Source organism: Ranitomeya imitator, chromosome 1 (assembly GCF_032444005.1).
Source record: "Ranitomeya imitator isolate aRanImi1 chromosome 1, aRanImi1.pri, whole genome shotgun sequence".
Classification (NCBI taxonomy): domain Eukaryota; kingdom Metazoa; phylum Chordata; class Amphibia; order Anura; family Dendrobatidae; genus Ranitomeya; species Ranitomeya imitator.
Window position 1 is genome coordinate 1,058,129,219 of NC_091282.1, and position 17,048 is coordinate 1,058,146,266.

Sequence of the window (17,048 nt, forward strand, 5' to 3'; positions counted from 1 at the left end):
CTGTGTTGCGTCAGCCGGATGTTTCTCTTCCTTTTCAGGTTGAGGTCGATGCTTCTGAGATAGGGGCAGGGGCCGTTTTGTCTCAGAGGGAGTCTGATGGTTCTTTGATGAAACCGTGTGCTTTTTTTTCCAGAAAGTTTTCGCCTGCGGAACGCAATTATGATGTCGGCAATCGGGAGTTGTTGGCTATGAAGTGGGCGTTTGAGGAGTGGCGACATTGGCTTGAGGGAGCTTAACACCGTGTTGTGGTCCTGAACGATCATAAGAATCTGATTTACCTTGAGTCGGCCAAGCGGCTGAATCCTAGACAGGCTCGATGGTCCCTGTTTTTCTCCCGTTTTGATTTTGTGGTCTCGTATCTTCCGGGATCTAAGAATGTTAAGGCTGATGCCCTCTCTAGGAGTTTTTCGCCTGATTCTCCTGGAATCCTTGAGCCGGTTGGCATTCTTAAGGAGGGGGTGATTCTTTCTGCCATCTCCCTGATTTGCGGCGGGTGCTTCAGGAATTTCAGGCTGATAGGCCTGACCGCTGTCCTGTGGGGAAGCTGTTTGTTCCTGATAGATGGACAAGTAAGGTAATTTCTGAGGTTCATTGTTCAGTGTTGGCTGGTCATCCTGGGATTTTTGGTACCAGAGATTTGGTTGCTAGGTCCTTTTGGTGGCCTTCCTTGTCGCGCGATGTGCGTGCTTTTGTGCAGTCCTGTGGAAATTGCGCCCGGGCCAAGCCTTGCTGTTCCCACGCTAGTGGGTTGCTTTTGCCTTTGCCGGTCCCTGAGAGGCCCTGGACGCATATTTCCATGGATTTTATTTCGGATCTTCCTGTTTCCCAGAAGATGTCTGTTATCTGGGTTGTTTGTGACCGGTTCTCTAAAATGGTCCATCTGGTACCTTTGCCTAAGTTGCCTTCCTCCTCAGATCTGGTTCCATTATTTTTTCATGTGGTTCGTTTGCATGGCATTCCGGAGAATATTGTGTCTGACAGAGGTTCTTAGTTTGTCTCTAGATTTTGGCGGGCCTTTTGTGCTAGGATGGGCATTGATTTGTCTTTTTCTTCGGCGTTTCATCCTCAGACTAATGGCCAAACTGAGCAAACTAATCAGACCTTGGAGACCTATTTGAGATGCTTTGTGTCTGCTGATCAGGATGATTGGGTGTCTATCTTGCCGTTGGCCGAGTTTGCCCTACCGAGTTCGGCTACTTTGGTTTCACCTTTCTTTTGTAATTTTGGTTTTCATCCTCGTTTTTCTTCTGGGCAGGTTGAGCCTTCTGATTGTCCTGGTGTTGATTCTGTGGTGGACAGGCTGCAGCAGATTTGGACTCATGTGGTGGACAATTTGACGTTGTCTCAGGAAAGGGCTCAACGTTTTGCTAACCGCCGTCGATGTGTTGGTCCCCGGCTTCGTGTGGGGGATTTGGTTTGGTTGTCTTCTCGTCATGTTCCTATGAAGGTTTCTTCTCCTAAGTTTAAGCCTCGGTTTGTTGGTCCTTATAAAATTTCTGAAATTATTAATCCGGTGTCTTTTCGTTTGGCTCTTCCAGCCTCTTTTGCCATTCATATTGTTTTCCATAGATCTTTGTTGCGAAGATATGTGGTGCCCGTTGTTCCCTCGGTTGACCCTCCTGCCCCGGTGTTGGTTGAGGGAGAGTTGGAATATGAGGTTGAGAAGATTTTGGATTCTCGTTTTTCGAGGCACAGGCTTGAGTATCTTGTCAAGTGGAAGGGTTATGGCCAGGAGGATAATTCTTGGGTTGTTGCCTCCGATGTCCATGCCACCGATTTGGTTCGTGCTTTTCACTTGGCTCGTCCTGATCGGCCTGGGGGCTCTGGTGAGGGTTCGGTGACCCCTCCTCAAGGGGGGGGGTACTGTTGTGAATTCCGCTCTTGGGCTCCCTCCGGTGGTTGTAAGTGGCACTTTTGTGAGTTCTGCTCTTGGGCTCCCTCTTGTGGTTTCTAGTGGTATGGCTGCTCCTTGGAGTGAGCTGTCTCCACTTATCGTCTCTTCTGCTCGGCTATTTAGGCCTGGCTCTTTCTTCAGCCAGTGCCACTTGTAAATGGTTCCTGGTTGGATTCACATCTCTTTGGAGTTCCCTGTTATCCTGACCAGTTCAGCAAAGCTAAGTTTTTGCTTGCTCTTTTCTGTCCATAGATTGTGGACTTATCCATTCTGTGCTTTCTATGTTTGTCCAGCTTATCAGTGTGAATTTATTCTGTCTTGCTGGAAGCTCTGGGAGGCAGATTTGCCCTCCACACCTTTAGTCAGGTGTGGAGATTTTTTGTAAACTGCGTGGATTTTTGTAGTGTTTTATACTGACCGCACAGTATTCCATCCTGTCCTATCTATTTAGCTAGACTGGCCTCCTGTGCTCATCCTGGTTTCATTCTGTGTATGTCTTTTCCCTCTCCACTCACAGTCATTATCTGTGGGGGGCTAATCTATCCTTTGGGGATTTTCTCTGAGGCAAGATAGCTTTCCTGCTTCTTTCTTCAGGGGTAGTTAGCTCTTAGGCTGTGACGAGATGCCTAGGGAGAGTTAGGAGCATTCCACGGCTACTTCTAGTGTTGTGTTGAGCTTAGGGACTGCGGTCAGTACAGTTACCACTTCCTTCAGAGCTCGTTCCATGTTGCTCCTAGACCACCGTATAATAACAGAGCCCCCTCCCTGCGCAATGCTTCCCTATACCGCCGGAACACCGCGATCATGTTTGATCGCGGTGTGCCGGGGGTTAATGTGTCGGGGGCGATCCGTGACCGCTCCTGGCACATAGTGCCGGATGTCAGCTGCGATAGTCAGCTGATACCCGGCCGCGATCAGCCGCGCTTCCCCCGTCAGCGCATCCGATCACGCTGGACGTACTATCACATCCTTGGGAAGTAGGGCCCGCCCCACATGGACGGAATAGTACATCCAATGACAGAAAGGGGTTAATGATCTCAAGGCAGCTGGGACAACAGTCACCAAGAAATCCATTGGTAACACATTACGCCATAAAGGATTAAAATCATGCAGTGCTCACAACATCCTCCTCCTCAAGAAGGCACATGTGCAGGTCCATCTGAAGTTTGCTGATGAACATCTGGATGATTCTGTGAGTGATTAGGAGAAAGTGCTGTGGTCAGATGAGACAAAAATTTAGGTCTTTGGCATTAACTCATCTTGCTGTTTTTGGAGGAAGAGAAATGCTGCCAAAGAACACTATCCCCACTGTCAAGCATGGAGGTGGAAACATTATGTTTTAGAGGTGTTTCTCTGCTAAGGACAAAGGACTACTTCACCGCATCAATGGGAGAATGGATGGAGCCATGTACCGTAAAATCCTGAGTGACATCCTCCTTTCTTCTGCCAGGACATTAAAACTGGGTCATGGCTGTCTCTTTCAGCAAGACAATAACCCAAAGCATAAAGCCAAGGCAACAAAGGAGTGGCTCAAAAAGAAGCACATTAAGGTCACGGAGTGGCTTAGCCAGTCTCCAGACCTTAATCCCATATAAAACTTATAGAGGGAGATGAAGCTCCAAGTTGCCAAGCGACAGCCTCAAAATCTTAATGATTTAGAGATGATCTGCAAAGAGAAGTGGACCAAAATTCCTCCTGACATGTGCACAAACCTCATCATCAACTACACAACATGTCCCCCTGCTGTGCTTGCCAATAAGGGTTTTGCCACCAAGTATTAAGTTTTGTTTGTTAGAGGAATCAAATACTTATTTCTCACTGCAAAATGCACATAAATTTATATAATTTATGCAATGTGATTTTCTGGATTTTATTTTTCATATTCTATCTCTCAATGTAAAAATTTACCTACCCTTAAAATTATAGACTGTTCATATATTTTTTCAGAAGGCAAACTTACAAAATCAGCAAGGGACCAAATCTTTATTTTCCCCACTGTAGGTCATACCAAATTATTCTTCAGTAAAAAGAAGTTTATTTTTGAACTCTGGTCTCGTTCACTAATCTCCGTAACATCCAGTCCTGGCAACCTGAGTACAACAGTACCATGCGGTCCGCAGAGGTGAATCGCAATCACAGGACAATTCCACACACCCAGCCAGGACCTCCACTTTCATGTAGCGTACCGGGGTGTTAAGCACAAGTACATCGCCCGTGGCTACCGCCCAGCACAACATTGCAGTTACAGCCTTTGCTCTCTATGCATTGAGCGGAAGCCGTGCCAGCAGCACCCCTATGACTGAAAGAGCGAGGCTGGGGGGTGGGGGGAAATAAAGTTAATTTCTTTCCTGCAGTGGGGCTCTCAATGTGGCACTTGCTCAGTGTCAGAACGCTATTAGCCTGCAAATTAAACCCATAACTGCAGATTAATAGCATTTTTATACATGACAAGTTACTTTTAAACACCAGTAAATGTTTTACATTTTGCTAATAAACCTAATTTGCATTGGGGGTTGAATAATTTTGGATTGCAACTGTACAGTTATGAAGAAAAGTTTTGAGACTAACACAAATAATGGTTTCCACAAAGTTTGCTGCTTCAGTTTTTATTATGACAGTTTGTATAAACTCTAGATTGTTATATAGAATGATCAGATGAATCACAAAGTTATTCCTTGACATGAAAATGAACTTAATCGCAAAAAAATTTCCACTGAATTTCAGCCTTGCTACAAAATTACCTGTTTACATAATTTCAGTGATCTTCCCGTTAGCTCGGGAAAAATTGTTAACGAGGATAAGTCAGCAGATATCACTCTATCATGCTAAATGAATTATAAGAGTAGGTTCATTGCTTTAAAAGGGGGCTGGTGCTTTAAATCACCAAGGTTACCATTAAGGAAATACGTGCATTCATCAATACTTTACTTTAAAAGGACCTTACAGGCAAGGACATTGCTGCTTGTAAGATAGCCCTTAATTTAACCATTTATCAGATCATCAAGAACTTAAAAAAGAGAGGTTCAATTGCTGTAAATAAGGCTTCAGGGCATTCAAAACATCTAGTAATGCCCAGGACAGTCTCCTAAACAGGGTCCAGCTATCTAATTGGTTGAACACAAGTGCAAAGCTTGCTTGGGAATGGCAGCAGGCAGGTGTCAGTGCATCTGCACCCACAGTGAGATAAAGGCTTTTGGAGGCTGCCTGGTGTAAAGATGGGCAGCAAATGGGCCTTCTGGGGTAATGTTATTTTCTCAGATAAAGCCCATCTGAGACTGTTTAGGACATCTGGAAAAAATATTTTCAGGAGAAGAAATGGTGAGTGCTACCATGGGTACTGTCTCATGCCAACAATTAAGCATCCTGATAACATTTATAGGTCCACGGTTGCTTTTCATCCAAGGGAGTGGGTTCACTCACAATTTTGCCAAATAGCACAATGAATATAGAATGGTATCTAAACCTCCTCCAAGAGCAATTTGATCATGAACAATACTTTTTCCAGCATGATGGAGGAAATGTCACAAAGTAAAAGTGATAACTAAATAAATGGCTTGGTTACAAAAACACTGACATTTTGGGTCCGTGGCCAGGAAACTCCCCAGATGTCAATTCCATCAAGAAGCTGTAGTCAATACTCAAAAAGCAGGAAGGGGGTAAAAGACAAAAAAATACAAAAATTGTGAGAAACTCCAAGCACTGATTAGACAAGAATGGGCAGTCATCAGTCAGCATTTAACCCGGAGGTTGATATGCACCTGCCGGGGTAAATTGCAGAAGTCTTTAAAAATAAGAGTCATCACTATAAATATTGGGCCCTCGTATAAACTTGATGTATTTGTCAATAAAAGTGTAAAAACGTGTGGAATGCTGTACTTCGTAACAATAGAAACCTCTGACTCAAAAATGTAAAAATTCTGAAGCAGCCTCAAAACTTCACAATGACTGTATATTTAATAATGAAGTCAGAAAACTGTGATAGATTATAATTAACCTATGTGCTGAGCAAAAAAGATAAATATTAAATAGATATAAAATACACAAACAGAACTATGGCTATAATGAAGCAAACACTAGAACTATTTGCAGATACATTTTTGCTGAACGAGCAGCCACCATGTCTCATGCACATGTGACGTATTGATGTGCCGGAGTGTTACCTGTATATAGCATCCTCTTTCCAGAGGCATGAGCGCAGCAGGACAAGGAGGTTGAGGGCCGACCACTATGCACTGGATGCATGCTGTGCTGCCTGGCAGTCAAATGACATGAGAAGTTCTGTAACTTATCAATGGCTGAAGCCCGATCTGTCCGCAGTCACTGAGCAGTGTAATAGCTTTGTCCATTGACTAAACAATGTTTCCCCAGCAACAAAGTCACCAGGACAACTAGAGATGACAATGGTAGTGGATACTATTGAGAATGGTCCTTTGGAAAGGTGTCCTCAGGCACAGTATAGACTACAACAAACAAGCAAGATACATCATTTCCCATGCACCATTATCTTTTCAACTCTTCTAATGGGCTGAAATTGAATGTTCCAGTTTTGAAGTATCTGTCCAAGCAAATCAGCCACAAGAAATGACTGCAAATATAGACTTGTCAGTAAACCTGTTGTTATTTAGTGTTTGAATTAGCTTGGTCAGGTCCTGGTGTAAAGCAAAGCAGAGCATTGGCTTATAGACAATGTAGAATGGTGGCGTGATGAAAAAATATTATCAAAATACAGTTAAATAATCAATGTGGGCTTAAAGTGCAGACTCTCAGCTTTAACTTGAGGGTATTCACATCCTAATTGGAGTAAGGGTTTAGGAATTACAGTGCTTTAATATGCAACTTCCTCTTTTTTAAAGGGACCAAAAGTATTTGGACAGTTATCTCAGAAGCTCTTTAATGAGCTGCATGGGCTATTCCAGCATTTATTCATAATCATTTAAGCCTGTAAAAGGGCTGGGGGCTGATTCTAGGTGTGACATTTGCATTCGGAAGCTGTTGCTGTGAACCCACAACATGCGGTCAATGGAGCTCTCAATGGAAGAGAAACAGACTAGCATTAGGCTGAAAAAAAAAATCCATAAAAGAGATTACAGAAATGTTAGGAGTAGCCAAATTAACAGTTTGGTACATTCTGCAAAAAAAACATCTCACTTATGAGCTTGGGAACTCAAAAAGGCCTTGACGTCCACAGAAGACAGCAGTGGTGGATGATTGCAGAATATTATCCATGGCGAAGAAAAACACCGTCATGGTTTCTCCCATGTCCGTACATAGGTAACGATCTGTTAATCAACTGAATGGGCCATCATCGGACTAGTAACATCTCTCGCCCTATGTTCTGCGTCCATCTTTTCAAACTATGTGTTCTCTTAAATGCCACAGCATTTCACTGTAAAATATACAGGTCTGAAATTGTGCAGCCAGGCTCTGATTCATGCTGTCTGTGGTCAGAGCAGCATGAATCTAAGAACAAGTTTCCTTTTACAGTACTTCTTCAATATTTTTTCTTTTTTTTCTTTATATACACCTTTTGCAGTCATTTTCTGCTGGACTACAAACATACTACAGACCCCCAAAAGCCCCAAACTTTAGCAGCTATTCATAGTTTGCAGAATGATCTTGATTCACTAGAACACTGTACTATACGGACTGCTGCCTGTGTCTCTTACCCTAATTCCTCCCTGGAGATTGATTTCGATCCTGCACCACTTGTCTATTACCTGATAGTCCCCTAAGAACACAACACCTGCCGTCTAGAGTTGTATAAAGCCAACCGTGACACTTTGCTGCCTGTCAATTACTATTCCCGTGTCTATTGCTAATTATGTCTGCTGCATTTTATGGTCGCATTTTTTCTTTTCTGAAGCATATATTACAGTATCTTTCCCTGCAAATTTTGTTCAGAGAGGAGAACATACATGAATACCTGTATAAGGTAAACACACATACATATGCTCAGTGATCAGCCATGTCACTAAAACCGCCTGCCTAATGCATAGATTGCCCACATTATTATCAGAACAGAACTAACATTTTGAAGAATGGGGTCCACAAAACCTCTGCGGGTAGGTGACCCGTGGTATCTGGCACCAATATTTAATTTTTTAGGTGAAGTTGTCCTCTTTTTTTCAGCACATCCTACAGATGCTCAATCAAATTGTAATTTGAGAAAATCAAGGGTCAAGTCAGCACCTTGTACTCAAACCTTTCCTATACAATTTTGCAGTGTGGTAGGGTGTTTAAACCAGAGGTGTATATAATTCAATGTAATGGGGCTGCGGAGACATAGTAAATCACCCCCCTCCCCCCCCCCCCCACACTGTTTGTGGTGTGCAGATTTAGTGTAACGGGGCTGGAGAATTAGTATAATGGGGGATGATTTGAAGACACAAGTTTGGGGAGCAAGGAAGGGACAGGTTCAGACACTATATGTGGTGCTGGAGAAATTTGAAGACACAATATGAGGAGCAAAGGGAGTGATAGGGGCATGTATGTGGAAACAGTATGGGGGATGGGTGCAGACACAGTATGATGACTGGGGGATGGGCCTGGCATTCAAGAGGCTTTGAGGGAGCTCATACTTTATATAGAGATGCTATGTAAGGGCTCATATTATATATACGGATGCTATGTGAGGCTCATATTGTATATAGGAGGCTATGTGGGGGCTCATACTGTTTAGGAGGCTATGTGGGAGCTCATAAAATGTAAAAAAGATGTTACGTGGGGTCTCACAGTATATAGGGGAGGATTATTGGGTACTCATTCTACATAAAGAGAGACTATATGAGGGCTCAAACTATACTGTATATATGGAGACTATAAGGGGCTCATACTGTTTATAGGAGGCTATGTGTGGGACTCACACTGTACATAGGCTATGTGGGTGGCTCACACTATATAGGGGGCTATGTGGTGGCTCATACTGTATATAGGAGGATATGTGAGAGCTTATATTTTATATCGGAAGCTATGTGCTGGGAGCTCACAAAGTATATAGGAGAGGTTATGTGGGGGCTCATACTGTGTATAGGAGGCTATGTGGGGGCTCATACAATATAAAAGAGAGGTTACGTGGGGTCTCATACAGTATATAGGGAAGGATTTTTGTGTACTCATTCTACATAAAGAGAGACTATATGAGGGCTCACACTATACTGTATATATGGAGGCTATGAGGGGCTCATACCGTTTATAGGAGGCTATAGAATACCACTATAATGTTTCGGTTTCTCTTCACATTCACCCCCATACTACTTTATTTCTTCCTAACTCCTGTAGTCCCTCCACCCAGTAAGGAACTAGTCATTTCTCCCTCCATCCTCCCCAGTCATCTCACCTCCTCCATAGAACTATTCCTCCACATACAATCCTTTCTCGCCAGGCACACACGGCCACATCATGACCTATCCAGCTCACACCTTCTAACGCTCTGTCTGCTGCTCCTCATTGCTGGCGACATATCCCCAAATCCTGGCCCTACTCATCACATCCCCACACTCATTTCTAATCCCCTGCCACGATCCTCTACACATCCTCGCAACCACAGTAACCTCATACCCATTCATCCAGCCCCCACTCCCCCAATTTCCCTATCTGGAGCACTATGGAACGCACGCTCTGTCTGCAATAAACTGTCATTTATCCATGACCTCTTTATCAATAACAAACTCTCCTTCCTCGGCATCACTGAAACCTGGCTCACCCCTTCTGACACAGCCTCCCCTGCGGCACTCTCTTACGGTGGCTTCCACCTTTCTCACACACCCCGCCCCAGCAGCAAACATGGCGGAGGAGTTGGTTTTCTCCTGTCAGATAACTGCTCCTTCACCCCAATCCCACTGCCACCCTCTGTTACCCTCCCTTCCTTTGAGGTGCACTCTGTGCGCATCTACTCCCCCTCCAACCTCCAACTGGCTGTCATCTACCGTCCCCCAGGGCCAGCCACCACCTTCTTCGACCACTTCACCACCTGGCTACTCCATTTCCTCGCCGCTGACATCCCCACTATCATCATGGGCGACTTCAACATCCCCATTGACACTTCCCTCTCAGCTGCCACTAAACTTCTATCCCTCACTTCCTCCTTTGGCCTTACTCAATGGTCTTCTACAGCCACCCACAAAGATGGTCACACACTGGACCTCATTCTCACCCGCCTCTGCTCCCTATCTAACCTCTCAAACTCACCTCTTCCTCTTTCTGACCACAACCTACTTACATTCTCTTCCCTTTCCACTCCTTGTCTACAACCCCCACCCCACAAACTCTCACACCCTCGCAGAAATCTTAAACACCTTGATCTTCACTCACTCTCTGAATCCCTCCTCCCTCTCACAGACATAAGCTCCCTACACAATGCGGATGATGCTGCCGCTCTATATAACACCACAATAGCTGCAGCTTTGGAATCTCTTGCCCCTCTCACACATGCCAAAGCTCGCAAAATCAACAGACAACCCTGGCACACCAGCATGACCAAAGAACTGAGGCGAGCTTCCAGAGCTGCTGAGCGCAGATGGAAAAGATCCCACTCCATCGAGCACTTCATCGCATTCAAACAGTCCCTCACTGCTTTCAAAACCACGCTCGCCACAGCAAAACAAACCTACTTCTCATCTCTCATATCCTCCCTGTCTCACAACCCCAAACAGTTATTCAACACCTTCAACTCTCTCCTCCGTCCCCCAGCACCTCCTCCCTCCCCACTCATCTCAGCTGAAGACTTTGCCTCATTTTTCAAGCAGAAAATTGAGAACATCAGAGACAATTTTAGTAAACAACCCCCAGAACCCTTCCTCCCAACTACCCAGCCCTCCACCTCCAAAACCAACTTCTCCACCATTACAGAAGATGGACTCTCCACTCTACTCTCAAGATCGCATCTCACCACCTGTGCACTTGACCCACTCCCATCCCACTTCATCCCAAACCTCACCACAGTCTTCATCCCAACCCTAACCCATCTCTTTAACCTATCACTAACAACTGGCACTTTCCCCTCAAGCTTTAAACACGCCTCAATCACACCTATCCTCAAAAAGCCCTCTCTTGACCCATCCTCTGCATCTAGCTATCGCCCTATATGACTTCTCCCCTTTGCCTCAAAACTACTGGAACAACATGTCCATCTTGAACTGTCCTCCCATCTATCTTCCTGCTCCTTCTTCGACCGCTTTCAATCAGGCTTCCGGTCACACCACTCCACTGAAACTGCCCTAACTAAGGTCACCAATGACCTATTAACCGCCAAGAGCAAGCGACACTACTCTGTCCTCCTCCTCCTGGACCTGTCCTCTGCCTTTGACACAGTGGACCATTCCCTGCTGCTGCAGACCCTCTCATCCCTTGGAATCACAGAATTGGCCCTATCCTGGATCTCATCATACCTAACTGACCGTACATTCAGCGTCTCCCACTCACACACCACCTCCTCACCTCGCCCCCTATCTGTCGGAGTCCCGCAAGGTTCAGTTCTAGGACCCCTGCTCTTCTCCATCTACACCTTTGGCCTGGGACAGCTCATAGAATCTCACGGCTTTCAGTATCATCTCTATGCTGACGACACACAGATCTACATCTCTGGACCAGATATCACCTCCCTACTAACCAGAATCCCTCAATGTCTGTCTGCTATTTCATCCTTCTTCTCCACTAGATTTCTAAAACTTAACATGGACAAAACAGAATTCATCATCTTTCCCCCGTCTCACGCGACCTCCCCAACGAACCTATCCATTACAGTAAACGGCTGCCCACTCTCCCCAGTCCCACAAGCCCGCTGTCTTGGGGTAATCCTTGACACTGATCTCTCCTTTAAACCACATATCCAAACCCTTTCCACTTCCTGCCGCCTCCAACTCAAAAATATTTCACGGATCCGCACATTCCTAAACCAAGAATCTGCAAAGACCCTAGTCCATGCCCTCATCATCTCCCGCCTTGACTACTGTAACCTCCTGCTCTGTGGCCTCCCCTCTAACACTCTTGCACCCCTCCAATCTATTCTAAACTTTGCTGCCCGACTAATCCACCTGTCCCCCCGCTATTCCCCGGCCTCTCCCCTCTGTCAATCCCTGCACTGGCTCCCCATCACCCAGAGACTCCAGTACAAAAACCTAACCATGACATACAAAGCCATCCACAACCTGTCTCCTCCATACATCTGCGACCTCGTCTCCCGGTACTTTCCTGCACGCAACCTCCGATCCTACATACATAGTAACATAGTAACATAGTAACATAGTTAGTAAGGCCGAAAAAAGACATTTGTCCATCCAGTTCAGCCTATATTCCATCATAATAAATACCCAGATCTACGTCCTTCTACAGAACCTAATAATTGTATGATACAATATTGTTCTGCTCCAGGAAGACATCCAGGCCTCTCTTGAACCCCTCGACTGAGTTCGCCATCACCACCTCCTCAGGCAAGCAATTCCAGATTCTCACTGCCCTAACAGTAAAGAATCCTCTTCTATGTTGGTGGAAAAACCTTCTCTCCTCCAGACGCAAAGAATGCCCCCTTGTGCCCGTCACCTTCCTTGGTATAAACAGATCCTCAGCGAGATATTTGTATTGTCCCCTTATATACTTATACATGGTTATTAGATCGCCCCTCAGTCGTCTTTTTTCTAGACTAAATAATACTAATTTCGCTAATCTATCTGGGTATTGTAGTTCTCCCATCCCCTTTATTAATTTTGTTGCCCTCCTTTGTACTCTCTCTAGTTCCATTATATCCTTCCTGAGCACCGGTGCCCAAAACTGGACACAGTACTCCATGTGCGGTCTAACTAGGGATTTGTACAGAGGCAGTATAATGCTCTCATCATGTGTATCCAGACCTCTTTTAATGCACCCCATGATCCTGTTTGCCTTGGCAGCTGCTGCCTGGCACTGGCTGCTCCAGGTAAGTTTATCATTAACTAGGATCCCCAAGTCCTTCTCCCTGTCAGATTTACCCAGTGGTTTCCCGTTCAGTGTGTAATGGTGATATTGATTCCCTCTTCCCATGTGTATAACCTTACATTTATCATTGTTAAACCTCATCTGCCACCTTTCAGCCCAAGTTTCCAACTTATCCAGATCCATCTGTAGCAGAATACTATCTTCTCTTGTATTAACTGCTTTACATAGTTTTGTATCATCTGCAAATATCGATATTTTACTGTGTAAACCTTCTACCAGATCATTAATGAATATGTTGAAGAGAACAGGTCCCAATACTGACCCCTGCGGTACCCCACTGGTCACAGCGACCCAGTTAGAGACTATACCATTTATAACCACCCTCTGCTTTCTATCACTAAGCCAGTTACTAACCCATTTACACACATTTTCCCCCAGACCAAGCATTCTCATTTTGTGTACCAACCTCTTGTGCGGCACGGTATCAAACGCTTTGGAAAAATCGAGATATACCACGTCCAATGACTCACCGTGGTCCAGTTTATAGCTTACCTCTTCATAAAAACTGATTAGATTGGTTTGACAGGAGCGATTTCTCATAAACCCATGCTGATATGGAGTTAAACAGTTATTCTCATTAAGATAATCCAGAATAACATCCCTCAGAAACCCTTCAAATATTTTACCAACAATAGAGGTTAGACTTACTGGCCTATAATTTCCAGGTTCACTTTTAGAGCCCTTTTTGAATATTGGCACCACATTTGCTATGCGCCAGTCCTGCGGAACAGACCCTGTCGCTATAGAGTCACTAAAAATAAGAAATAATGGTTTATCTATTACATTACTTAGTTCTCTTAGTACTCGTGGGTGTATGCCATCCGGACCCGGAGATTTATCTATTTTAATCTTATTTAGCCGGTTTCGCACCTCTTCTTGGGTTAGATTGGTGACCCTTAATATAGGGTTTTCATTGTTTCTTGGGATTTCACCTAGCATTTCATTTTCCACCGTGAATACCGTGGAGAAGAAGGTGTTTAATATGTTAGCTTTTTCCTCGTCATCTACAACCATTCTTTCCTCACTATTTTTTAAGGGGCCTACATTTTCAGTTTTTATTCTTTTACTATTGATATAGTTGAAGAACAGTTTGGGATTAGTTTTACTCTCCTTAGCAATGTGCTTCTCTGTTTCCTTTTTGGCAGCTTTAATTAGTTTTTTAGATAAAGTATTTTTCTCCCTATAGTTTTTTAGAGCTTCAATGGTGCCATCCTGCTTTAGTAGTGCAAATGCTTTCTTTTTACTGTTAATTGCCTGTCTTACTTCTTTGTTTAGCCACATTGGGTTTTTCCTATTTCTAGTCCTTTTATTCCCACAAGGTATAAACCGCTTACACTGCCTATTTAGGATGTTCTTAAACATTTCCCATTTATTATCTGTATTCTCATTTCTGAGGATATTGTCCCAGTCTACCAGATTAAGGGCATCTCTAAGCTGTTCAAACTGTGCCTTCCGAAAGTTCAATGTTTTTGTGACTCCCTGACAAGTCCCCCTAGTGAAAGACAGGTGAAACTGCACAATATTGTGGTCGCTATTTCCTAAATGCCCAACCACCTGCAGATTTGTTATTCTGTCAGGTCTATTAGATAGTATTAGGTCTAAAAGTGCTGCTCCTCTGGTTGGATTCTGCACCAATTGTGAAAGATAATTTTTCTTGGTTATTAGCAGAAACCTGTTGCCTTTATGGGTTTCACAGGTTTCTGTTTCCCAGTTAATATCCGGGTAGTTAAAGTCCCCCATAACCAGGACCTCATTATGGGTTGCAGCTTCATCTATCTGCTTTAGAAGTAGACTTTCCATGCTTTCTGTTATATTTGGGGGTTTGTAACAGACCCCAATGAGAATTTTGTTACCATTTTTCCCTCCATGAATTTCAACCCATATGGACTCGACATCCTCATTCCCTTCGCTAATATCCTCCCTTAAAGTGGACTTTAGACAAGACTTTACATAGAGACAAACCCCTCCTCCTCTCCGATTTTTACGATCCTTTCTAAACAGACTGTAACCCTGTAAGTTAACTGCCCAGTCATAGCTTTCATCTAACCATGTCTCGGTTATTCCCACTATGTCAAAGTTACCTGTAGATATTTCTGCTTCTAGTTCTTCCATCTTGTTTGTCAGGCTTCTGGCGTTTGCGAGCATGCAGTTTAGAGGATTTTGTTTTGTTCCAATCTCCTCACTGTGGATTGTTTTAGAAATGTTCTTACCTCCCTTCTGAGTATGTTTTCCTGGGTCGTCTTTGTTCGAGTCTAATGTTTTTCTTCCCGTCCCCTCTTCTTCTAGTTTAACGCCCTCCTGATGAGTGTAGCGAGTCTTCTGGCGAATGTGTGTTTCCCAGGTTTGTTGAGGTGTAGTCCGTCTCTGGCGAGGAGTCCATCATACCAGTAATTCACACCGTGGTCCAGGAATCCAAATCCTTGTTGTCTGCACCATCGTCTTAGCCAGTTGTTTGCATCAAGGATCCTGTTCCATCTCCTGGTGCCATGCCCGTCTACTGGAAGGATAGAAGAAAAAACTACCTGTGCATCCAGTTCCTTTACTTTCTTCCCCAACTCTTCAAAGTCCTTGCAGATTGTCGGTAGGTCCTTCCTTGCCGTGTCATTGGTGCCAACATGTATCAGAAGAAATGGGTGGACGTCCTTGGAGCTGAAGAGCTTTGGTATCCTATCGGTCACATCCTTGATCATCGCACCTGGAAGGCAGCATACTTCTCTTGCAGTTATGTCCGGTCTGCAGATGGCTGCTTCTGTGCCTCTCAGTAGTGAGTCTCCCACCACCACCACTCTTCGTTGCTTCTTGGCTGTACTGTTTGCTGTCACTTGTTGCTGTGTACCCTTTTCTTTTTTGCTTGCTGGTATTGCTTCCTTCTTAGGTGTGCCATCTTCATCCTCTACAAAGATTTGATATCGGTTCTTCAGTTGTGTGGTTGGTGATTTCTCCATGGTCTTCTTGCTTCTTTTGGTCACATGCTTCCACTCATCTGCTTTTGGAGGTTCTCTGACACTTTTTGCACCTTCTGTGACCAGTAGAGATGCTTCTGTTCTGTCTAGAAAGTCTTCATTCTCTTTGATGAGTTTCAAAGTTGCTATTCTTTCTTCCAGACCCCGCACCTTTTCTTCTAAAAGGGCCACTAGTCTACACTTCTGACAGGTGAAATTGGATTCTTCTTCTGGTCGATCTGTGAACATGTAGCACATGCTGCAGCTCACCATGTAGGTTGTCACATCTGCCATGTTGCTCCTAGATCCTGCTGACTTGCTGTGTGTTTTCCTTCTTGTGTAATCTACTCAGCCAAGAATAATGTCCTACAGGCAAAATTACGGCGCGCGGTTTGGTGATGCTTTCGAAGCAGCTGGTCCCGGCTGTACCCAACGATCTTCTAGCTTAGGGAGACTTCGCTTCGCAAGATCTCCTTCTCTACTCCCCTATTATCTCCTCTTCCCACAATCGCATACAAGATTTCTCTCGTGCATCCCCCCTACTCTGGAATGCTCTACCACAACATATCAGACTCTCGCCTACCATCGAAACCTTCAAAAAGAACCTGAAGACCCACCTCTTCCGACAAGCCTACAACCTGCAGTAACCACCGATTGACCAAACCGCTGCACAGCCAGCTCTACCCTCACCTACTGTATCCTCACCCATCCCTTGTAGATTGTGAGCCCTCGCGGGCAGGGTCCTCTCTCCTCCTGTACCAGTTGTGACTTGTATTGTTAAAGATTATTGTACTTGTTTTATTATGCATACCCCTCCTCACATGTAAAGCGCCATGGAATAAATGGCGCTATAATAATAAATAATAATAATAATGTGTGGGACTCACACTGTACATAGGCTATGTGGGTGGCTCACACTATATAGGGGGCTATGTGGTAGCTCATACTGTATATAGGAGGATATGTGTGAGCTTATATTTTATATCGGAAGCTATGTGCGGGCTCACACTGCAAATAGGGGCTATCTGAAGGCTAAATGTATATAGGAAGTTATGTAGAGGCTCATACTGTATATAGGAGGCTATGTGTGGGCTCATATTGTATATAGCGTGGCTATGAGAAAGCTCATACTGTATATATAGGGAGGCGATGTGGGGCTCATATTGTATATATGAGCCAAAGTGAGGGCTCATACTTTATATAGGGGCTATGTGGGGGCTGACACTGTAAATAGGCTATGTGAG

General features: G+C 44.5%; 1 protein-coding gene across 2 annotated transcripts in view; it reads right to left on the reverse strand.

Annotated features, from left to right (window-relative positions):
- The window catches only part of SPMIP2 (sperm microtubule inner protein 2), a 192,646-nt gene that overhangs the window by 50,187 nt on the left and 125,411 nt on the right, over positions 1–17,048 (reverse strand). Inside the window, exon 1 of one of the 2 annotated variants that reach the window (XM_069745762.1) lies at positions 6,055–6,218. The exons of the other annotated variant lie outside the window; for it this stretch is intronic. Within the exon in view, the coding sequence (XP_069601863.1) occupies positions 6,055–6,136 (82 nt within the window). The 5' untranslated portion in view covers positions 6,137–6,218. Of the gene's footprint in view, positions 1–6,054; positions 6,219–17,048 lie in introns of those variants that run through there. 2 annotated transcript variants of the gene reach the window in all.